Here is a 26586-nt window from a genome sequence, read left to right on the forward strand (position 1 = left end):
AATGCCAATGTTGAACGATTGCTACATTAAGGCTCTTGGGAACTGTGATAATTATAGAGATGGCTCAGCTACATTTCAGAAATTGCCTTTACTGCAAACAAACAGCTTAATTTTTTTGAAATATAAAAGTATTTGTATGACCAAAGCTTCAGGGTGTAGATTTTCTTATTGATCCCAGTATTTCAAAGGCATAATGATGCTCTATGATATAGAAGACTTCAAGTTAGAAAGCAGCCCTAAGAGTCAGACATCCTTTTTTTCTGGAGATAGGAATGTGAGACGATTTTGTCTTGCCAAATATGGATCACAAATATTAGTTTTTCAATTTTCATTTATCAGTCATGATAATGTACAAGAAAAACAGAAACACAAAAAAATTCCTTTAAACTACATTAAAAACAAAGGTGAACAAAATGACACAGAATAAAATAAAATCAAGAAAAATCAAGATTAACAGTAAATATCAATACTTACACATCAAAGTAGACTGTTAGCATAATAAAGCTAACATATAGTCACAGAAAGCCAAAAGTATCAACGATCAAGATACTATTTTGCTTCAATACCTCCTCATTTTGGCCTGGGAGTTCATCAAGGCCTAAGCGGCTGGATTCTGTTTTTGTCCCTCCCTCTCTCCCTCCCTCATGCTTCCATCCTTTTCACACTGGGGTACCAGTGTAGGAGGCTCCTGGATGTAGCTAACCGTGCAGCAGCACCTAAGGCAGCAGTGGCTGTACTTCGAGGAATGTAGAGCTTCTGAGAAATCTGGCACTCATAAGACAAAATCAAAGACAGCTGGTCCATGGATTCTTGACTCTTGTCTTTGTACAATGTAATAGCACGGCTGCTAGAAAAATCTTCATTCTTTAGGATCTCTGGTGAGCTTTCCACTGGAAAAGAAAGAGTACACAAACATCTTTTCAAGGGGTACTCATACTCATTGCCTTCTCTTCCCCATTCTAGTTCTATACTAATATGTGTTACAATCATTTTCTGTTAGGTAGCGACAATTACCAATGGCTAATCAGAGAAGATGAGACTTAGAAACCAGCCAACAAATGGAAAGGAAATGGGGAATCATGAACTGAGATAAAATAAATCTTGTCAGGATGAAGGTAAGTGAGAGAGGGAAAATATACTTATGAACAATGAAGGGATTCTTTATTTCCAGGAATGTCATAAAAATAAATTGGATATAACAGAAATCTCAGAGAAGAGCCCATAAGTGCTTCTATTTCCTTCCAGCACTAAGCTAAATGGTGTCCCACAGGCGTTCTCTCTATTGCCAGAGTTCTTCCAATTCCAAGTCTGTGCTAGGGTAAAAAATAAAACCATCCTAGACTGTGGTTGCTAAGAGGTCCCCCAAACCAGTTATCAGCCATAAAATAAATGCCTAGAGGTTCTAAGATGGCCGAATAGGAACAGCTCCAGTCTACAGCTCCCAGTGTGACGCAGAAGATGGGTGATTTCTACATTTCCAACTGAGGTACTGGGTTTATCTCACTGGGGCTTGTTGGACAGTGGGTGCAGGACAGTGGGGGCAGCCCATGGAGTGTGAGCCAAAGCAGGGCGAGGCATCGCCTCACCAGGGAAGCGCAAGGGGTCAGGGAATTCCCTTTCCTAGCTAAGGGAAGCCATGACAGATGGCAGCTGGAAAATCGGGTCACTCCTACCCTAATACTGAGCTTTTTCAACAGTCTTAGCAAATGGCACACCAGGAGGTTTATATCCCATGCCTGGCTCGGAGGGTCCCATGCCCACAAAGCCTCACTTACTGCTAGCACAGCAGTCTGAGATTGAACTGCAAGGTGGCAGCGAGGCTGGGGGAGGGGCGCCCTCCATTGCTGAGGCTTGAGTAGGTAAACAAAGTAGCCAGGATGCTCGAATTGGGTGGAGCCCACCACAGCTCAAGGAGGCCCACCTGCCTCTGTAGACTCCACCTCTGGGAGCAGGGCACAGCTGAACAAAAGGCAGCAGACACTTCTGCAGACTTAAATGTCCCTGGCTGACAGCTTTGAAGAGAGTAGTGGTTCCCCCAGCATGGAGTTTGAGATCTGAGAACGGACAGACTGCCTCCTCAAGTGGGTCCCTGACCCCTGAGTAGCCTAACTGGGAGTCACTTTCTAGTAGGGGCCAACTGACACCTCATACAGCCGGGTGCCCCTCTGAGGTGAAGCTTCTAGAGGAAGGATCAGGCAGCAACATTTGCCATTCTGCAATATTTGCTGTTCTGCAGCCTCCGCTGGTGATACCCAGGCAAACAGGGTCTGGAGTGGACCTCCAGCAAACTCCAACAGACCTGCAGCTGAGGGTCCTGACTCTTAGAAGGAAAACTAACAAACAGAAAGGACATCCACACCAAAACCCCATCTGTACATCACCATCATCAAAGACCAAAGGTAGATAAAACCACAAAGATGGGGAGAAACCAGACCAGAAAAGCTGAAAATTCTAAAAATCAGAGTGCCTCTTCTCCTCCAAAGGAACGCAGCTCCTTGCCAGCAATGGAACAAAGCTGGATGGAGAATGACTTTGACAAGTTGAGAGAAGAAGGTTTCAGACGATCAGTAATAACATTCTCCGAGCTAAAGGAGGATGTTCAAACCCATCGCAAAGAAGCTAAAAACCTTGAAAAAAGATTAGATGAATAGCTAACTAAAATAAACAGCATAGAGAAGACCTTAAATGACCTGATGGAGCTGAAAACCATGGCATGAGAACTGCGTGATGCGTGCACAAGCTTCAGTAGCTGATTCGATCAACTGGAAGAAAGGGTATCAGTGATTGAAGATCAAATGAATGAAATGAAGTGAGAAGAGAAGTTTAGAGAAAAAAGAGTAAAAAGAAACGAACAAAGCCTCCAAGAAATATGGGACTATGTGAAAAGACCAAATCTACATCTGATTGGTGTACCTGAAAGTGACGGGGAGAATGGAACCAAGTTGGAAAACACTCTGCAGGATATTATCCAGGAGAACTTCCCCAACCTAGCAAGGCAGGCCAACATTCAGATTCAGGAAATACAGAGAACACAACAAAGATACTCCTTGAGAAGAGCAACTCTAAGAAACATAATTGTCAGATTCATCAAAGTTGAAGGAAAAAATGTTAAGGGCAGCCAGAGAGAAAGGTCAGGTTACCCACAAAGGGAAGCCCATCAGACTAACAGTGGTTCTCTCTGCACAAACTCTACAAGCCAGAAGAGAGTGGGGGATAATATTCCACATTCTTAAAGAAAAGAATTTTCAACCTAGAATTTCATATCCAGCCAAACTAAGCTTCATAATCATAAATGAAGGAGAAATAAAATCCTTTACAGACAAACAAATGCTGAGAGATTTTGTCACCACCAGGCCTGCCTTACAAGAGCTCTTAAAGGAAGCACTAAACATGGAAAGGAACAACTGGTACCAGCCACTGCAAAAACATGCCAAATTGTAAAGACCATCAAGGCTAGGAAGAAACTGCATCAACTAACGAGCAAAATAACCAGCTAACATCATAATGACAGGATCAAATTCACACATAACAATATTAACCTTAAATGTAAATGGGCTAAATGCTCCAATTAAAAGACACAGACTAGAAAACTGGATAAAGAATCAAGACTCATCAGTGTGCTGCATTCAGGAGACCCATCTCATGTGCAGAGACACATATAGGCTCAAAATAAAGGGATGGAGGAAGATCTACCAAGCAAATGGAAAACAAAAAAAAAAGCAGGGGTTGCAATCCTAGTCTCTGATAAAACAGACTTTAAGCCAACAAAGATCAGAAGAGACAAAGAAGGCCATTACATAATGGTAAAGGGATCAATTCAACAAGAAGAGCTAACTATCCTAAATATATATGCACCTAATACAGGAGCACCTAGATTCATAAAGCAAGTCCGTAGAGACCCACAAAGAGACTTAGACCCCCACACAATAATAATGGGAGACTTTAACACCCCACTGTCAACATTAGACAGATCAATGACACAGAAAGTTAACAAGTATATCCAGGAATTGAACTCTACACCAAGCAGACCTAAAAGACATCTACAGAACTCTCCACCCCAAATCAACAGAATATATGTTCTTCTCAGCACCACATCACACCTATTCCAAAACTGATCACATAGTTGGAAGTAAAGCACTCCTCAGCAAAGGTAAAAGAACAGAAATTATAACAAACTGTCTCTGAGACCACAGTGCAATCAAATTAGAACTCAGGATTAAGAAACTCACTCAAAACTGCTCAACTACATGGAAACTGAACAACGTGCTCCTGAATGACTACTGGGTACATAACAAAATGAAGGCAGAAATACAGATGTTCTTTGAAACCCATGAGAATAAAGACACAACATACCAGAATCGCTGGGACACATTTAAAGCAGTGTGTAGAGGGAAATTTATAGCACTAAATGCCCACAAGAGAAAGCAGGAAAGATCTAAAATTGACACCCTAACACCACAATTAAAAGAACTAGAGAAGCAAGAGCAAACACATTCAAAAGCTAGCAGGAGGCAAGAAATAACTAAGATCAGAGCAGAACTGAAGGAGATAGAGACACAAAAAACCCTTCAAAAAAATCAATGAATCCAGGAGCTGGTTTTTTGAAAAGGTTAACAAAGTAGACAGAACACTAGCAAGACTAATAAAGAACAAAAGAGAGAAGAATCAAATAGATTCAATAAAAAATGAAAAAGGGGATATCACCACTGATCCCACAGAAATACAAACTACCATCAGAGAATACTACAAACACCTCTATGCAAATAAACTAGAAAATCTAGAAGAAATGGATAAATTCCTGGACACATACACCCTCCCAAGACTAAACCAGGAAGAAGTTGAATCCCTGTATAGACCAATAACAGGCTCTGAAACTGAGGCAATAATTAATAGCCTACCAACCAAAAAAAGTCCATGACCAGACGAATTCACAGCCGAATTCTACCAGAGGTACAAAGGGGAGCTGGTACCATTCCTTCTGAAACTATTTCAATCAATAGAAAAAGAGGGAATCCTCCCTAACTCATTTTATGAGGCCAGCATCATCCTGATACCAAAGCCTGGCAGAGACACAACAAAAAAAGAGAATTTTAGACCAATATCCCTGATGAACATCAATGCAAAAATCCTCAATACTGGCAAACCAAATCCAGCAGCACATCAAAAAGCTTATCCACCACGATCAAGTTGGCTTCATCCCTGGAATGCAAAGCTGGTTCAACATATGCAAATCAATAAACATAATTCATCATATAAACAGAACCAAAGACAAAAACCACATGATTATCTCAACAGATGCAGAAAAGGCCTTTGACAAAATTCAACAGCCCTTCATGCTAAAAATGCTCAATAAATTAGGTATTAATGGGATGTATCTCAAAATAATAAGAGCTATTTATGATAAACCCACAGCCAATGTCATACTGAATGGGCAAAAACTGGAAGCATTCCCTTTGAAAACTGGTACAAGATAGGGATGCCCTCTCTCACCACTCCTATTCAACATAGTGTTGGAAGTTCTGGCCAGGGCAATCAGGCAGGAGAAGGAAATAAAGGGTATTCAATTAGGAAAAGAGGAAGTCAAATTGTCCCTGTTTGCAGATGACAAGATTGTATATTTAGAAAACCCAATCATCTTAGCCCAAAATCTCCTTAAGCTGATAAGCAACTTCAGCAAAGTCTCAGGATACAAAATCAATGTGCAAAAATCGCAAGCATTCTTATACACCAATAACAGACAAACAGAGAGCCAAATCATGAGTGAACTCCCATTCACAATTGCTTCAAAGAGAATAAAATACCTAGGAATCCAACTTACAAGGGATGTGAAGGACCTCTTCAAGGATAACTACAAACCACTGCTCAACAAAATAAAAGAGGATACAAACAAATGGAAGAACATTCCATGCACATGGACAGGAAGAATCAATATCATGAAAATGGCCATACTGCCCAAGGTAATTTATAGATTCAATGCCATCCCCATCAAGCTACCAATGACCTTCTTCACAGAATTGGAAAAAACTACTTTAAAGTTCATATGGAACCAAAAAAAGAGCCCACATTGCCAAGACAATCCTAAGCCAAAAGAACACGGCTGGAGGCTTCACACTACCTGACTTCAAACTATACCAAGGCTACAATAACCAAAACAGCATGGTACTGGTACCAAAACAGAGATATAGACCAATGGAACAGAACAGAGGGCTCAGAAATAATACCACACATCTATAACCATCTGATCTTAGACAAACCTGACACAAACAAGAAATGGGGAAAGGATTCCCTATTTAATAAATGGTGCTGGGAAAACTGGCTAGCCATACGTAGAAAGCTGAAACTAGATCCCTTCCTTACACTTTACACAAAAATTAATTCAAGATGGATTAAAGACTTACATGTTAGACCTAAAACCATAAAAACCCTAGAAGAAAACCTAGGCAATACCATTCAGGACATAGGCGTGGGCAAGGACTTCATGTCTAAAACACCAAAAGCAATGGTAACAAAAGTCAAAATTGACAAATGGGATCTAATTAAAGAGCTTCTGCACAGCAAAAGAAACTACCATCAGAGTGAACAGGCAACCTACAGAATGGGAGAAAATTTTTGCAATCTACCCATCTGACAAAGGGCTAATATCCAGAGTCTACAAAGAACTTAAACAAATTTACAAGAAAAAATCAACCCCATCAAAAAGTGGGTGAAAGATATGAACAGACACTTCTCAAATGAAGATATCTATGCAGCTAACAGACACATAAAAAAATGCTCATCATCACTGGCCATCAGAGAAATGCAAATCAAAACCACAATGAGATAACATCTCATACCAGTTAGAATGACGATCATTAAAAAGTCAGGAAACAACAGGTGCTGGAGAGGATGTGGAGAAATAGGAACACTTTTTCACTGTTGGTGGGACTGTAAACTAGTTCAACCATTGTGGAAGACAGTGTGGCGATCCCCCAAGAATGTAGAACTAGAAATACCGTTTGACCCAGTCATCCCATCACTGGGTATATACCCAAAGGATTATAAATCATGCTGCTATAAAGACACATGCACACATATGTTTGTTGCAGCACTATTCACAATAGCAAAGACTTGGAACCAACCCAAATGTCCATCAATGATAGACCCGATTAAGAAAATGTGGCACATATACACCATGCAATACTATGCAGCCATAAAAAAGGATGAGTTCATGTCCTTTGTAGGGACATGGATGAAGCTGGAAACCATCATTCTGAGCAAACTATCGCAAGGATAGAAAACCAAACACCACATGTTCTCACTCATAGCTGGGAATTGAACAATGAGAACATTTGGACACAGGATGGGGAACATCACACACCAGGGCCTGTTGTAGGTGGGGGAAGAGGGGAGGGATAGCATTAGGAGATATACCTAATGTAAATGATGAATTAATGGGTGTAGCACAACAACATGGCACCTGTATACATATGTAACAAACCTGCACGCTGTATACATGTACCCTAAAACTTAAAGTATAATAAAAAAATAAATGAAATAAAATAAATGCTGAAGTAATTAGTTTTAATTAAGAAGAAATAAGCATTTAAATAAAATGGCTGGACCTGTGATGCTTGAAATTTCCTAATAGCCAAGGAAGGGGATGCTAAGCACTCTGAGATGTGTACTCATAGCTGGTCTATAAACGGCTTATTACCTGCCTACAATGAAAGAAGGCCCTTTTTCTGGCATCTAAACCAACACATTGCTTCCTTCAAGAAAGTCCTGCTTAAAAAAAAAATTCAGGTGAGCTAAGCAACGTGTTCAGCAACATAGCTGCTTGAATACTCTGAAACAAACTCCTTACAGTGCAGTCCACTGCTGCAAACCCTTCAAATTGGCACCAGTATGTAGACCACATTTTGAATAGCACTGTTCTAGATCTTAAAAACATAGATTTCAAAAAATTCAGAGAAAATGGAGGCATAATCCATTATTTTATTCATCTTTGCATTTTTAGCATCTAGCAGAGTAACATGTGATAATGTTCTACACTTTTGTGATGAGTTATGTTCGAGGAGGATTTGACAGCGTATTCTAAAAAGTGAAATTCTGATCATAAAACTATAGTGTCTATTAGAGAGGAAAAAGAATATTTTTTAATTACATAATGTGATTTTACAGGAAGTCTTAGGTGAGCTTGGATATTAAAAGGTATGAAAAGCAGGAACACATGACCAAAGATTTCTTTCTTTTCTTTTTTTTATTATACTTTAGGGTTTTAGGGTACATGTGCACAATGTGCAGGTTTGTTACATATGTATCCATGTGCCATGTTGATTTCCTGCACCCATTAACTCGTCATTTAGCATTAGGTGTATCTCCTAATGCTGTCCCTCCCCCCTCCCCCCACCCCACAACAGTCCCCGGAGTGTGATGTTCCCCTTCCTGTGTCCATGAGTTCTCATTGTTCAATTCCCACCTATGAGTGAGAACATGCGGTGTTTGGTTTTTTGTCCTTGCGATAGTTTACTGAGAATGATGTTTTCCAGTTTCATCCATGTCCCTACAAAGGACACAAACTCATCATTTTTTATGGCTGCATAGTATTCCATGGTGTATATGTGCCACATTTTCTTAATCCAGTCTATCGTTGTTGGACATTTGGGTTGGTTCCAACTCTTTGCTATTGTGAATAGTGCCGCAATAAACATACGTGTGCATGTGTCTTTATAGCAGCATGATTTATAGTCCTTTGGGTATATGCCCAGTAATGGGATGGCTGGGTCAAATGGTATTTCTAGTTCGAGATCCCTGAGGAATCGCCACACTGACTTCCACAATGGTTGAACTAGTTTACAGTCCCACCAACAGTGTAAAAGTGTTCCTATTTCTCCACATCCTCTCCAGCACCTGTTGTTTCCTGATTTTTTAATGATGGCCATTCTAACTGGTGTGAGATGGTATCTCACTGTGGTTTTGATTTGCATTTCTCTGATGGCCAAAGATTTAAGAGTAGCAAAATTTCTGCTTTCAGTCACGGTGTTTTTCGACAAGAATATTTACTCTCTTGCCTTACACAACTGGAAAACTGGACAAAATGTATGAAACAACAGCTTTCAGACATTGAACAAGCATCCCAGGACAGTGACCCTGAGAGAAGGAAAACTGTAAGTGCTTTAGCTCACTGCCTGAAAAGAATTTTCAGGCTGTAGTATGAGAAGGAGGAATCCAGACTGAACCAGGTAGTCTTACTGAGTTGAGAAAAGAGAGTTCAGAATTCAGAAAGGCCAGTCGTCTAAAATTTGTGGATATAAAGTACCAGAGAGGAGGCAGCTGCAGAGAGAGAGAGAGAAGAAACTGAGGATCTGCTGAGAGGTCTCCTTGAGTCTTGGAATGAGTAGTCATCTGACTCCTGTGTGTGTCAGCAAACTACCAAGGCCAGGGAAAAACTACCAGAAAGGAACAGGCAGACTAATCATTAGATCTTATGTTGGGACAAAACAGTTTGTGTTCTCACCAGCCACAGTGGAAAGACATCCTAACACATGCAACATCAAGTCCATCAATAATCTCAGAAGGTGTATTAGGTATTGCCAAAATAGCAGAGCCGAACCAGACGTAGACCACAGGCTTTTCCAGACCAGCCTAATAAACCTAAAAGGAACACTGAAAGAAAAAAAAAAATTGGGAAATTAAACTGCATCTCTCCACCCCCAAAAAAAAAGACAGGAAGAAAAGGAGAAAGGGAAGAAATTAAGCCAACACACATATACACCATGGAATACTATGCAGCCATAAAAAAGAATGAGTTCATGTCCTTTGCAGGGACATGGATGAAGCTGGAAACCATCATTCTCAGCTAACACAGGAACAGAAATCCAAACACCGCATGTTCTCACTCATAAGTGGGAGTTAAACAATAAGAACATGGGCACAGAGAGGGGAACATCACACATTTGGGGCCTGTCAGGGGGTGGGGGGCAAGTGAAGGGATAGCATTAAGACAAATACCTAACGTAGATGACAGGTTGATGGGTGCAGTAAACCACCATGGCATGTGTATACCTATGTAACAAACCTGCACATTCTGCTCATGTATCCCAGAACTTAGGTACAGTAATAATAATAAAAAGAAATTAAGCCAACAATGTAAAATTCAGTGTCTGGCATTCCATAAAAAATTACCAGATACAAAGAATGTATATGACCTGTAATCAGGAGAAAAAAATCAATATAAACAGATTCAGAAATGACATAGATAGAATTCAAAAGTTATATATATGATAGAATCATAAGACATGGATATTAAAACAGTTGTTTAAAGAGCACTCTATTCAAGAAGACAGAAAAACCTGACTATAATGTGGAAAAAAACCGAAGATATAAACAAGACCCAAGTCAAACCTCTAGAGAAGAAAAACACACTGGGCCAGGTGCCATGGCTCACGCCTGTAATCCCAGCACTTCTGGGAGGCAGAGGCAGGCAGATCACCTGAGGTCAGGAGTTCGAGACCAGCCTAGCCAACACAGTGAAACCCTGTCTCTACCCAAAATTTTAAAAATTAGCTGGACGTAGTGGCACAAGCCTGTAATCGCAGCTACTCGGGAGGCTGAGGTGGGAGAATAGCTTGAACTTGGGAGGCAGAGGTTGCAGTGAGCCGAAATTGCACCACTGCACTCCAGCTTGGGCGACAGAACGAGACTCTGTCTTAAAAAAAAAAAAAAAAGAAAAAGAAAAACACACTGAATCAGAAACTGAACAAGACTGGTACACTTGGAGACATAGTAGTAGAAACGAACTCAAATGAGACACAGTAAAGACTGAGAGTAAGAAATGTATCAGTGAGCAATAGAACAACATCCAGTGGTCTACAGTTACAAGAAAATGGGTTACAACTACAGTTACAAGAAAATGGGGCTAACGGTGACAGAAGAAAAATTAATTTTTTTTTGGCCCTGTGGACCAAATCCACCTGATTTTATAAATAAAGTTTTATTGGAACACAGCTACTGTCATTCATTTACCTATTGTCTGTGGCTGTTTTCATGCTATAACAGCAGAGCTGAATAATTGCCACAGATCATATGGCCTACGAAGCTGAAAAGATTTACTTTTTGGCTCTTTACAGAAAAAGTTTGCTGAACCCCAATTTATACATTGGAATGAAGAACACTGGAATGGAAAATATGTGAGTAAACATAAAAGACTTTTCTCATTTTTAATTTCTTTAAAAGATAATTGACTATAAAGCAAAAATAACAAGAACTGGATATTTTTGATATCCAATCCAAGAATCGGACTGTGAGGTTTACAACGTATTTAAAAAGTAAAATGACAATAGCTAAAAGGCTGGCATGGGAAAAAGGAAAAGTTTTAATGTTATACCTAAAGTGATATCATTTGAAGGAGACAATTTAAAGATATATACAATATTTTGTCTGTACAAAATTTTTTAAAAAACTAGCCGGGTGTGCTGGTGTGCACCTAGCTGCTTGAGAGACTGAAGCAGGAAGATCACTTGAACCCAGGAGGTTGAGCCTGCAATGAGTGGTGATTGCAGCAATGCATTCCAGTCTGGGCAGCAGAGAGAGACCCCATTTCAAAAACATAAAAATGTAGATAGATAAAATTTTGTAAACACATGGTGTGGTTTTGCATTTTTATCAATCTTGACGATGTCTTTTAATTGGAATCTTTGGACAACTTAAGGTGACAATTGATATGCTTGGGTTAAAATACATTATTTTGCTATTTTTTTTAAATTTCCTAATTTAAAAAACAAATACATTATTTTGCTATTTGTCCATTTGGTCATATGCCCTTTTTTCTCTTTTCCTACCTTTAAAGTGAGGTTTTTTTAATTCCATCTTTATCTCCTTTATTGGCTTGGGAGTTTTGTTCTTTTTTAGTGGTTGCTTTAACATAGTACAGACAGGGTCTCACTGTGTTGCACAGGCATATCTCAAACTCCTGGGGTCAAGTGACCCTCCTGCCTTGGTCTCTCAAAATGCTGGGATTACAGGCATGAGCCACAGCACCCAGCCAAGAAACCTATTTTAAGTATAGAGATACAGATAGGTTAAAAGTGAAAGGATGGCAATAATATGCCCTGCAAATGCAAATCAAAAGAAATTTGGAGTGTCTTTATCCATATCAACTAAATAGATTTCAAAGCAAAGAATATTATGAAGGATAAAGAGTAAATTAATAATGATAAATGGATTGATTCATCCAGAGAGCATAATAACCCTAATTAACAGAGCGTCAAAGTTCTTGAAGCAAAACCTGTTAAAACAGAAAAAAGAAAAAGACAAATCAACAACTATATTAGAGAGTTCAACAATTATCCCGCAATAATTGACTGAACAATTAGAAAACTAGTAAGGATATAGAAGATTCAAACAACACTATTCATCACCTTGACTTGATATTATGAAATACTTTACCTATCATCAGACTATATACATTGTTCTAAAGTAGAGATAAAGCATTTACAAAAGTAGAGCATACCGTAGGCTATAAAAGTGTCAAAAATTTTAAAGAATTAAAATTTATGTTACTTGATCACAATAAATTAAATTAGAAATAAACAATAGAAAGACATCTGGAAAACCCCCAAGTATGTGGAAATTAAACAACATAATTCTAGATAACCAATAGGTCAAGAAGAAAATTCACAAGGGAAATTATAAAATATTTTGAAATGAATGAAAATGAAAATGCCACATATCAAAATTCATGGGATTCAGCAAAAGCAGGGTTTAAAGGGAAAATTGTATCACTAAACATATATTAGGAAAAACTGTAAAATGAATGATCTAAGGTTCCAATTTGAAAAAGCAGAAAAAGAGAAAATTAAGCCCAAAGTAATCAAATGGAAGGGAAAAGAAAGAACATAAATCAATAGAACACAGATAAACAGGAAAATCAACGGAACCAAAAATCTGGTTATTTGAGAAGCTCAATAAAATTGATAAACCTTTAGGCACACTAAGATTGGGGGGGAAAAGATGGCACAAATTACTAATATCTACAGATATTAAAATAAGGGAATAATCTGAAAATTTATGTTAATAAATTTTACAGTTTGGATGAAATGGATAAATTCCTTGAAAGAGAAAACTACCAAAGTTTACTTGAGAAGAAACTGATAATCAATAACCTTGTATCTATTAAAGACATTAGCTTAAAATACCTTCCTTCAAAGAAAATTCTAGGTCCAGAGGTCCTCACTAGTGAATTGTGCCAAACATTTAAAGAAGAAATAATATCAATTCCACACAAATTCTTCCAGACGATATTAATAGAAGAGGAAGAAACACTTCCCAACTTATTTTATGACAGTAGCATTATCTGGATACCAAAACCAGACAAAGACATTATAAAAAAAGAAAACTATAGACAAATATCCCTCATGAACATGGCCATAAAAATCCTTAACAATATTTTAACAAATAGAGTCTAACATTATATAAAATGGATAGTATATCATGACCACGAGGGCATTATCCTAGGAATGTAAGGTTGGTTTAATACTTGAAAATCGATATAATTCACCATCCCATAAACAGTCAATTAAAACAAGCAACAGCATAATCATCTCAATAGATGCAGAATGAGCATTTGATAAGATTCAACACCCATTCATGATAAAAACTATCAGAAATCTAGGAATAAATTGGAACTTTCTTAGCCTACCAACAGCATCTACAAAAAGGCTACAGCTAACATTATACTTTATTTGTAAAAGATAAAATGCTTCCTATAAGATCAACAACAATGCAAGGATGTCACTCTGGCCTCTCCTATTCAACTCTATAATGGAAGTCCTAACCAGTGCACGGAAAAGGAAAAATGGCAAACAATTTCACAAGTAGTAAACTGATTTTTTTTCCTCCCCATATGAAATGTCTATACAGAAAATCCCAAAAGAGCTATTAGAACAAATGAGTTTAGCAAGGTCACAGAATATATGAAAACCAACTATATTTCTATATACCAGTAATCATAAAAAATTGAATTTAAAATGCCATTTATTCAATAGTATATAAATATTAAATACTTAGGGATAAATTTAACAAAAGATGAAAAACACCTATGCACTGAAAACTACAAAATATCATTGCTAGAAATTAAAGAAGAATAAATGTTTAAATATAGTCGATTAAGATGGCGGAGAGGAGGCAGGACTACCCTGTAGCTCCTGCCTGGATGGACAAAGTGGCATGTGGAGACTCACATCGTGAACTTATGTTCCTGTGGTAGTTCTTGGAGCAAATAGGGAAAGCTGAGAGAATCCAGACCCTTTGAAGAAACTGGATCACCCTTGAAGGTTCCCTGAGATGCTGAAAAACTGTTGAGTCTGCTTGCTTTCTCAACGGGGAGGCTCATGGTCTGGGGCAAATTCTCAGCCCTGGTCACCAGCTGCCTAGAAATAGACTCGGTGCTGTTGAGGGGGCCACGGTGGGAGTGAGACTGGCCTTTAGAACTGCAGGCTACATGGGAGCAGAGTGAGGCCTGTGACTGCCGGATTTCCCCCACTTCCCTGGCAACATGTATGACTGAGCAGAGGCAGCCATAATCCCCCTGAGAGTGTAACTCCACTGGACTGGGAACCACACCCCCACCCCCATAGCAGCCACAGCAAGCCCTTCCCAAGGAGGGGCTAAACTCAGACACACCTGTCCCTGCCCCCACCTGGTTGGTGATCTTTCTCTACCTGCCTTGGTAGCCAAAGAGCTCTTGGGAGCTCAATGGCCCTGCTCACTGCCTGAGAAACCTGAGTACTTAACCAGGTATGCCTAGGGCAAGTTTGCATCCTCCCTATAGGGCCACAGCTGATGTACTTTTGAAAGCACCACCTCCTGGCTGGAGGTCAACCAACACAAAACCAGTGTACTAAACAAAAACACAACCAAGGACCCTCAAAGAGTCCACTTCACTTCCCTGCTACCTCCACCAGAGCAGGTGCTGGTATCTATGGCTGCAAGACCTGAAGATGGATCACATCACAAGACTCTTTGCAGACTCTCCCCAGTACCAGCCCAGAGCCCAGTAGCTCCACTTACTGGCTAAACCCAGAAGAGCAAAAACAATCACCACAGTTCAGTTCTCAGGAAGCCCCAATCCTAGGGGAAAGAAGAGAACACCACATGAAGGGAGCATCCTGTGGGACAAAAGAATCTGAACAGCAGCCCTTGAATCCCAGATCTTCCCTCTTATATACTCTACTCAAATAAGACGGAACCAGAAAAATCATTCTGGTAATATGACAAAACAAGGTTCTTTAACACCCCTAAAAGATCACACCAGCTCACCAGCAATGGACTCAAACCAAGATGAAATCTCTGAATTGCCAGAAGATGATTTCGGAAGGTTGATCATTAAGCTAATCAAGGAGGCACCAGACAAAGGTGAAGTCCAGCTTAAAGAAATCAAAAACATGATACAGGATATGAAAGAAAAATTCTTCAGTGAAATAGAAAGCATAAATAAAAAAACAATCACAACTTATGGAAATCAAGGACACACTTAGAGAAATGCAAAATGCACTGGAAAGGCTCAGCAATAGAATCGAACAAGCAGAAGAAAGAACTTCAGAGCTCAAAGACAAGGCTTTTGAATTAACCTGATCCATCAAACACAAAGAAAAAATAATTTAAAAAAATGAACGCCTCCAAGAAGTTTGGGACTAGGTTAAACATCCAAACCTAAGAATAGCTGGTGTTCCTGAGGAAGAAGAGAAATCTAAAAGTATGGAAAACATATCTGAGGGAATAATCAAGGAAAACTTCCCTGGTCTTGCTAGAGATCTAGATATCCAAACACAAGCAGCTCAAAGAACACCTGGGAAATTCATTGCAAAAAGATCACTGCCTAGGCATATAGTCATCAGGTTATTTAAAGTCAAGACCAAGGAAAGACTCTTAAGAGCTGTGAGGCAAAAGCATCAGGTAACCTATAAAGGAAAATCTATCAGATTAACAGCAGATTTCTCAGCAGAAATCTATAAGCTAGAAGGGACTGGGGTCCTACTTCTAACCTCCTTAAACAAAACAATTATTAGCCAAGAATTTTGTAGCCAGCAAAACTAAGCTTCATAAATGAAGGAAAAATACAGTCTTTTCCAAACAAACAAATGCTGACAGACTTCGCCACTACCAAGCCAGCACAGGAACTGCTAAAGGAGCACTAAATCTTGAAACACATCTTCAAAATACACCAAAATAGAACTTCCTTTAAAGCATAAATCTCACAGGACCTATGTAACAATAACACAATGAAAAAAACAAGGTATTCAGGCAACAAATAGCATGATGAATAGAATAGTACCTCACATCTCAATACTAACATTGAATGTAAATGGCCTCAATGCTCCACTTAAAAGATACAGAACTGCAGAATGGATAAGAATTCACCAACCAAGTTTCTGCTGCTTTCAGGAGACTCACCTAACACATAAGGACTCACATAAACTTAAGGTAAAGAGGTGGAAAAAGATATTCCATGCAAATGAACACCAAAAGCTAGCAGAAGTAGCTATTCTTATATCAGACAAAACAAACTTTAAAGCAGCTGCAGTTAAAAAAGACAAAGAGGGACATTATATAATGATAAAAGGACTAGTCCAACAGGAAAACATAGCAATTCTAAATATATATGCACCTAACACTGGAGCTCCCAAATTTATAAAACAATTACTACTAGACCTAAGAAATGAGATATTGATGGCAACACAATAGCAGTGGGGGACTTTAATACTTGACTGACAGCACTAAACAGAAAGTCAACAAAGAAACAATGGACTTAAACTATACCCTACAACAAATGGAATTAACAGATATTTATAGAACATTCTACCCCACAAATGCAGAATATATATTCTATTCATCAACACATGGAACATTCTCTTAGACCACATGATAGGCCACAAGACAAGCCTCAGTAAATTTAAGGAAATTGAAGTTATATCAAGTACTCTCTCAGACTACAGTAGAATAAAATTGGATATCAACTCCAAGATCAACACTCAAAACCATGCAAATAGATGGAAAGCAAATAACCTGCTCCTGAATGATCATTGGGTCAACAATGAAATCTAGATGGGAATTTAAAAATTCTTTGAACTGAATGATATAACCTATCAAAACCTCTGGAATACAGCAAAAGTGGTGCTAAGAGGAAAGTTCACAGCATTAAATGCCTATATCAAAAAGTCTAGAAGAGCACAAATAAACAATCTAAGGTTATACCTCACGGAATTGGAGAAACAATGACAATCCAAACCCAAACGCAGCAGAAGAAAGGAAATAACCAGGATCAGAGCAGAACTAAATGAAATTGAAACAAAAAAAGGCATAAAAGATAAATGAAACAAAAAGTTGGTTCTTTGAAAAGATAAAAATTGAAAGACTATTAGTGAGATTAACTAAGAAAAGAAGAGAGAGGATCCAGATAAACTCAATTAGAAATGAAATGGGAGATGTTACAACTGATACCACAGAAACACAAAAGATTATTCAAGGCTACTTTTAACACCTTTACACACATAAACTAGAAAACCTAGAAGAGATGGATAAATTTCTGGAAATATACAACTGTCCTAGATTAAACCAGGATGATACAGAATCTCTGATCAGACAAATAACAAGCAGTGAGACTGAAATGGTAATAAAAAAAACTGTCAATAAAAAAAGTCTAGGACCAGATGGATTCACAGCTGAATTCTTTCACACATTTAAAGAAGAATTGGTACCAATCCTATTGACAATATTCCAAAAGATAGAGAAAGAGGGAATCCTCCCTAAATCATTCTATGAAGCCAGTATCACCCTAATACCAAAACCAGGAAAGGACATAATAAAAAAAACTACAGCCCAATATGCCTGATGAACACAGATGCAAAAATCCTCAACAAAATACTAGTGAACTGAAGCCAGTAACATATTGAAAAGATAATCCACCATGGTCCGAGGGGTTTCATACTAGGGATGCAGGGATGGTTTAACATAAGTCAATAAATGTGATACACCACATAAATAGAATTAAAAACAAAAATCACTTGATCACCTCAATACATGCAGAAAAAGCATTTGACAAAATCCAGCATCCCTTTATGATTAAACCCTCAGCAAAATCAGCATATAGGGACATAAGGTAATAAAATCCATCTATGACAAACTCACAGCCAACATTACACTGAATGGGGAAAAGTTGAAGGCATTCCCCCTGAGAACTGGAACAAGACAAGGATGCCCACTTTCACCACTTCTATTCAACATGGTACTGGAAGTCCTAGCCAGAGCAATCAGACAAGAGAAAGAAATAAAGGGCACCCAATCCAGTAAAGAGGAAGTCAAACTGTCACTGTTTGCTGATATGATTGTATACCTAGAAAACCCTAAAGACTCATCCAAAAAGCTCCTAGAACTGGTAAATGAATTCAGCAAAGTTTCAGGATACAAAATTAATGTACACAATCAGTAGTTCTGCTATACATCAACAGTGACCAAGCTGAGAATCAAATCAAGAACTTGTGAAAGGAAAATATCTTGGGCCCCCAAAATCACTAAGGAAAACTCAAGCTGGAAACTGCTTAGGGCAAACTTGCCTCCCATTCTACTCAAAGTCACTCCTCTGCCCACTGACACAGATGCATATCTGATTTGCCTCCTTTGGAAAGGCTAATCAGAAACTCAAAAGAATGTAACCGTTTGTGAATCACCCATCTGTGACCTGGAAGCTCCCTCCCTGCTTCTTGCCTTTGCTTCAAGTTGTTCCATCTTCCAGACCGAACCAATGTACTTCATACATATATTGATTGATGTCTCATGTCTCCCTAAATGTATAAAACCAAGCTGTGCCCTGACCACCTTGGGCACATGTCATCAGGACTTCTTGAGGCTCTGTCACAGGCATATCCTCAACCTTGGCAAAATAAATTTTCTAAATTAACTGAGACCTGTCTCAGATTTTCTGAGTTCACAAACTCAACCCCTTTCACAATAGCTGCAATAAAAATAGAATATTTAGGAATATAGCTAACCAAGACGTGAAAGACTTCTATACGGAGAAAAACAAAACACTGCTGAAAGAAATCATAGATGACACAAACAAATGGAAACACATCTCATGCTCGTGGATGGGTAGAATCAATATTGTGAAAATGATCATACTGCCAAAAGCAATCCACAAATTCAGATCAATTCCCGTCAAAATACTACCATCATTCATCACAGAACTAGAAAAAACAATCTTAAAATTCATATGGAACCAAAAAAGAGCCCACATAGCCAAAACAAGACTAAGCAAAAAGAACAAATCTGGAGGCATCACATTACCTGACTTCAAACTATACTATAAGGCCATAGTTACCAAAACAGCATGGTACCGACATAAATATAGGCACATAGACCAATGGAACAGAATAGGGAACCCAAAAACAAAGCCAAATATTTACAGCCAACTGATTTTTGACAAAGCAAACAAAAACATAAAGTGGGGAAAGGACACCCTATTCAACAAATGGTGCTAGGATAATTGGCAAGCCACATGTAGAAAAATGAAATTAGATCCTCATCTCTCACCCTATATAAAAATCAACTCAAGATAGATCAAAGACTTAAATCTAAGACCTGAAACCTTAAAGATTCTAGAGTATAACATTGGAAAAACCCTTCTAGACATTGGCTTAGGCAAATAATTCATGACCAAGAACCCAGAAGCAAATTCAACAAAAACAAAGATAAATAGATGAGACTTCATTAAACTAAAAAGCTTCTGTACAGCAAAAGAAATAATCAGCAGAGTTAACAAGACAACCCACAGAATGGGAGAAAATCTTCACAATCTATACATCCAACAAAGGACTAATATCCAAAAATCTACAAAGAACTCAGAAAGAAAAAATGAAACAATCCCAAGTGGGGATTGTTGGTGAGAATATAAACTATTACAACCACTATGGAAAACAGTGTGGAGATTCCTTAAAGAGCTAAGATCTACCATTTGATTCAGCAATCCCACTACTAGGTATCTACCTAGAGGAAAAGAAGTCATTATACGAAAAAGATACTTGCACACACATTTATAGCAGCACAATTTGTAATGGTAAAAGCATGGAACCAGCTCAAATGCCCATCAATCAATGAGTGGGTAAAGAAAATGTGATATATATATACACAAACACACACACACACCATGGAATATTTCTCAGCCATAAAAAGGAACGAAATAATGGCATATGCAGCAACCTGGATGGAATTTGAGACTATTATTCTAAGTGAAGTAATTCAGGAATGGAAAACCAAATATCATATGTTCTCAGTTATAGGTGGGAGCTAAGCTATGAGGACGCAAAGGCATAAAAATGATACATTGGACTTTGGGGACTCAAGAGAAAGGGTGGGGGGTTTCGAGGGATAAAAAACTACATATTGGGTACAGTGTATAGCACTCAGGTGATGACTGCACCGAAATCTCAGAAATCATCACTAAAGAACTTTCAAGTAACCAAACACCACCTGTTCCCCAAAAACCTATTGAAGTAAAAAATTTTTCTAAATTAAAAAAATCATGTAATTTATCCTGTTTTTACAAAATATTTTATGAAAATTATACATAAGAAGTACAGTATAACTAAACAACTTACATTCTAAGGAAAACTTTGTTGCAAAACAAAAAATGTAGTATGTGGATAGACTTAATATTTGTTAAGATGAGAATTTTCCTCAAATTGATCTACAAACTTAAATTTAAAAAATCGGATCAAAATCTTAGCAGGCTTTGTGTAGACACTGACAAACTAATTTTAAAATTTATGTGAAAATCAAAGGACCTATAATAGCAAAACAACTTGAGAAAAAGAAAGTTGGAGGACTAACATTATGTGATTTCAAGACTTATTATAAAGCCATGGTAATTAAGACAGTAGTACAAAAACAGACATATAGATGGAGAGGACAAAATGGAAATTTTAGAAACAGATCCTCACAAATACAGCCTATTGATTTTTGGCAAAGGTGTCAAGGCAATTTACTGGAGATAGTCTTTTCAACAAATGGTGCTGGAACAAATGGACATTCAGATGCAAACAAAATAAACAGTGATCCTCACATCATACCCTATACAAATATTAACTTGAATTGGATCTCAGACTTAAAACTATAAAAATTTTATAAGAAAATGTAGGAGAAAATCTTAGTTATTTGAGTTAAAGATTTCTAAACCAGATACACAAAGCTCAAATTGTAAAGAGAAAAAAATCAATAAACTGGACTTGAAAACTTTTGTTCTTCCAAAGACACTAAAAGGCAAGCCACAGACTGGAGGAATATTTATACCTGACAAAGAATGTGTATACAGAATAAAGAACTTCTATAAGTAGGTAAGAAGATAACCCAATTTAAAAAGTAAATAAATACTTTAACAGGCACTTAGCTAAAGAAGATATATGAATGGCAAATAAGCACACAAAAAAGATGGTGAACATCGTGGTAAACAAGAAAATGCAAATTAAAACTATAATAATATACCACTACATACCCAACAGACTGGCAAAATTTAAAATGATCGACAATAACATCTACTGGCAAGGATGTGGAGTGCTTGGGACTTTTATTCCTTGCTGGTGGGACTGCAAACTGGTGCAATCACTTTAGAAAACATTTTGGCAGTTTCTAAAAAGTTAAACATGCAGTTACTGTATGACCTAGCGAATCTACTCCTATGTGTGTGTATATATATAATTTTTTTTTTTTTTTGAGACGGAGTCTCACTCTGTCACCCAGGCTGGAGTGTAGTGGCATGATCTCAGCTCACTGCAACCTCTGCCGCCTGGGTTCAAGCGATTCTCCTGCCTCAGCCTCCCCCAAGTAGCTGGGATTACAGGCTCCTGACACCGTGTCTGGCTAATTTTTGTATTTTTAGTACAGACAGGGTTTCGTCATCTTGGCCAGGCTGGTCTTGAACTCCTGACCTCGTAATCCACCCGCCTCAGCCTCCCAAAGTGCTGGGATTACAGGCATGAGCCACCATGCCCAGCCTCTTATGTATATATTTAATAGAAATAAAAACATACGTCTACACAAAAAGCTGTGTGCAAATGTTCATAGCAGCTGTATTCATAATGGTCAAATTCTGGAAACATCATAGGTGTCCATTAACTGGTAAACAGGTAAATTGTGGTATATCCATGTAACTGAATACTATTCAGCAAATAAATAGGAACAACGTTTTGATACTGGCACAACATAAATGAAACTCTAAAATATTACTATAAGTGAAAGAAGCCAGCCAGACATAAAAACTACATATAATTCCATTTATATGAAATTCTAGAAAAGGGAAAGTGACATGCCAGAGGCAAGTAGGCAATGGGACTGACTGCAAAGGGGCACAAGGAAACTTTTCAGGCTGATGGAAATGTTATCATGATTATGGCTCTGACGACAAGACCATCCATTTGTCAAAACTCAAAGAACTATACGCTTGACAACAGCAAATTTTGCTCTATATAAATGGGAACCCTCCCCCCGCAAAAAAAAAAAAAAAAAGTGCAGAAAAAAAGAAGAGTGGTAAAGTTAAAGAAACAATTGAGCCCAAACATAAAACAAGGACTTAACACAAATGCTAAGGTCAGTAATGTTTCAAGGTGTATTTTGCAAGGGATAAATGAAGGTTTTTTTTAGCAACATGGCAAACCATCATGTTTGTCAACTGTGAGCATGCACAAGTACACACAAACATACCAGAACCAGAGGGCTTTTCTGCAGAATCATCCACTGCAGTTGTTGAACAGGGTACTGCTGTGGAAAGCTGAATTTGCTTTGGCTGAGTCTGACTGTTGTTGGGTTCAGACTGGCTCCCGTCTGCTGACTGCTCTGACTGGGTAAGAGAGGCACAGAATTCTTCCAATTTGGGCAGTGTGGAAGAATCTGAAGAACCATTTATGTCTAGTTGCTGCAGAATGGGGAAAAATGGGGCAAAAACATAAAAAATGTTAGTATAAGAATTAAGCCCTATTTCCTTACTTATAAGCAAAATACAAATATTTCCATATTATAATTAATAAATAAAACCACTCACTTTCAAGAACCTAGATACTCTCAGCCGGGCGCGGTGGCTCACGCCTGTAATCCTAGCATTTTGGGAGGCCGAGGTGGGCGGATCACGAGGTCAGGAGATTGAGACCATCCTGGCCAACGCGGTGAAACCCCATTCTCTACTAAAAATACAAAAAAAAATTAGCTGGGCATGGTGGCGGGCACCTGTAGTCCCAGCTACTTGGAGAGGCTGAGGCAGGAGAATGGCGTGAACCCGGGAGGCGGAGGTTGCAGTGAGCCGAGATTGCGCCACTGCACTCCAGCCTGGGTGACAGAGCGAGACTCTGTCACAAAAAAAAAAAAAAAAAAAAAAAGAACCTAGGTACTCTCTAGAAAAAGCAAGTCCTTCTCTATCCTAATGAACATAAATTCAATTCAAGAAACATTTACGGAACACATCCCATAAGCAAACAGGGCACTGAGTGCTACCATACACAGGCTGGGAAAGAGAGGCAGGGCACAAGAGAAGTGATGTTCACTGAGCACCCCGTGTCGGGCACAGTGCTAGGTTATCTGCATGTGTTTCTTCATTTGAACATCAGAACAGGTGTCCTAGGTAGGTGATACTACATCTTCTTTCACTTAGCATAATGCTTTTACAGAGTGGTTAAGTTATCCAATGTCCATCAGTAAATGGCAGGGTACAGATTTGAACTTAGGCCAGTCTATGTTCTCAGTGCTCTACCACACCACCTCCTAGTCAGACAGGATCCCTGTCTCTGGCGCTCAGTCCTCAGTCAGGGAAACAGTGTGTGTGCTGCTAGCCATGAAAGGAGGCAAGAGCTGCATGCTTCTCAGAAGGGACAAAAAGGCCAGGGTTTGAGAGAAAAAGATGAACTTCCAAACTGAGATTGAACTTGAGTTTAAATGAAGGGAGTGCCAAATTTTAACCATTATGAATCAGACCCCATTTCCTACCATATAGTCATTGCTGAAGTAAGTGTACTCTATGGTCATTTAATAGCATTGATCTTTGGTGATGTCAACTGGCATTAACATGAGTAAAGAGAACCCCATCAGACCAAGCTGTAACAAACTGAACTAAGTGGTTTATCGTCTGGGATCTGCCTAAAGCAAACTGAAACAATAATTGTACAAACAGATGTAGGCTTGTTTTTCTGGCTCATATGCAGCACGCATTTAATATCAGCAAATGTTCCTTCTGTGGCAAAAATCTATAGCGGCTCACTTTCAAAGATGGCTGGCATGAATGTGGCTTATATAATTATATAATATACAAATGCCTGTGTGTATAACCTTTCTTGGTTGCAAAAAAGAAATTCTAAAACTCCAGATAGCTATACTGGGCCATACAAGATGTTATTTCAGGAAACCAAAGACCTGGACTCAAATTTTTGCATAGTTTATGCAATTCACACGTATACTTGAGCTACCTTTTAAGTTTATCTTCATTTAAAATGAGGCTGAGAATGAGTGAATTCTTTCAATAAGCTGCAATAATAAGTAAATCAATGTTTATTAATATCATAAATTTTTTAAGCTGGGGAGATTACGAGTTCAAATCAGTCTTGGCAGGTGGGCAAGCTCAGGGTACAAAAGGTAACTTGTTTAAACTTGCTAGTCAGTGGTAAAGACTAGGCCCTAGATTATAGCACTTACAGACCATTACATTATGCCCTACTGGCTATGTTTAGCTGTTTAATTGATAATATACAGAAACATTTTTAAAAAGCTATATCTTCTTTCTTGACAAATATGATTTAAGAAAGATGCACTGTTGACACATATTTAAATGCATCCTGATAGCTTTCACTCTGAATTTCACTCTAAATTTGTATGACATTTGAAAGCAAGTACGTGTAGTAAATTTAAGCAATTAGTTGAAAATAAGTCTTCCCCTTCTAACAGTAACCTAAAGCCTTACTACTCAAAAGTGGTATTCACTCATCAGCAGCATCAGCATTAGTTGGAAGCTTGCTAGACATGAAGAGCTTTGGTCTCTACCCCAGATATGCTGGATAAGAATCTGCATTTTAACAAGATTCCCAGGTGACCTGTATGCACATTATAGTTTGAGAAGCACTGCTCTACCAGATTTATTCTTCTGTAGTTATAAATAACTGACTCCCTCACAGTTGTTTGGAAATATACCATGCTGGAACTACAGGTTAGTCTCAACAAACATGTTCATGATTTATGAAACATGAACAAATGCCCCAAATCACTTCACATCCACTAGAATGGCTATAATAAAAAAGACATGATTACAATTGTTGGCAAGAACAGCAAGTGTTGACATGGACAAACTGGAGTACTCTTAAATTGTTGGTAGGAATGTAAAATGGCACCACTGCTCTGGAAAATATCCTGGTAGTTCCTCAAAATGTTAAACATAGGGTTGCCATATGTTTATCTAGTTACATGCTAAGATAAATGAAAACATGGCAAGGAGTAAGAAAACGGCATAGGGCAGAACTCTGGGAGACACCACAGGGAGCAAGCCTACAAATTACGTCGGGAGGTAGGAGGAAAAAAGATCATGGCATCACAAAAGCCAAAGGAAGATTATGTTTCAAGAAGGAATGCAAGATTACTTTCAAATATTGCTGAGCAATCAGGTACTGTAAGGTTAAAACATGCCCACCTAATTTAGCAACATGGGAATAGATGGTGACTTGAAGGATAATCACTGTAGTATTATTTACAGTCATATGAACTCTTAAAAATAGATATTCATCAGAACTATTTAAATCAGTGTGGCATATCCATAACTCTGCAGGAGTTTAAAGCAGTGAGGTAGGTTTGTAAGTACTGAAATGGAAAGGTGCTGAATGGTATGTGTATTATGTTCTCATGTATGTGTTTAGTTTCTAGGAAGGATACACAAGAAACTGCTTATGATGGGAATTGGATTAGAAGAGGCAAGGATATCTTATTTTCGTAACTTTCAGAACTACTTGAATTTTAAAATCCTGCATATGTAGTACTTTTATAATTTTCAAAGGCAAAACATGTTTGTCTATATAGGGGATGAAAAACAAGTGTGGTAGCTAGAGAGGACTGTGGGATTAAAAAAATTTAGAATGTTTAAATTTTGTTTAGACGGAAGGTACATTAACATGTTTAAATGCTTATGAGAACACTCCAGTAGAAAGAGGTTGAAGATACAGACAGCAGGAGAGGACTGTATCCTAAGCATACTTCCAGTCCCAAGCCTTTTGAATAAGGGATATTCAACCTGCATGGTAAGTACAGGTTGCTTTAGAATAGGAATAGAAAAAGGGGTAGAAAAAGAAAACTTTCTTAAGAAATATACCTTAAGAAGTTCATTATGATACAGTAAAGATTTTACCTTTGTAAATTCTCTTCATGGAGTATAAATTAATAGTATAAAACTACATGACAGAAAAAGTTTGAGGACTCAGATTTCCTGACTTCAAAACTTATTAAATAGCTAGAGTAATCAAGACAATGTGACACTGGTATAGAAACAGACACATAGAGAATAGGATTGACAGTCCAGAAATAAACCCTATCTTTATG

General features: G+C 38.2%; 1 protein-coding gene across 3 annotated transcripts in view; it reads right to left on the reverse strand.

Moving 5' to 3' along the window:
• Positions 1 to 313: 313 nt before the first annotated feature.
• TDRD5 (tudor domain containing 5) overlaps positions 314 to 26586 on the reverse strand; it is a 108279-nt gene continuing 82006 nt past the window's right edge. For all 3 annotated transcript variants that reach the window (XM_003258959.1, XM_030823187.1, XM_003258957.4), the window contains 2 exons: positions 22729 to 22939; positions 314 to 890 (listed from right to left, as the gene is read on the reverse strand). In XM_003258959.1, the coding sequence (XP_003259007.1) occupies positions 643 to 890; positions 22729 to 22939 (459 nt within the window). In that variant the 3' untranslated portion in view covers positions 314 to 642. The remainder of the gene's footprint in view (positions 891 to 22728; positions 22940 to 26586) is intronic.

Source organism: Nomascus leucogenys, chromosome 12 (genome assembly GCF_006542625.1).
Source record: "Nomascus leucogenys isolate Asia chromosome 12, Asia_NLE_v1, whole genome shotgun sequence".
Classification (NCBI taxonomy): domain Eukaryota; kingdom Metazoa; phylum Chordata; class Mammalia; order Primates; family Hylobatidae; genus Nomascus; species Nomascus leucogenys.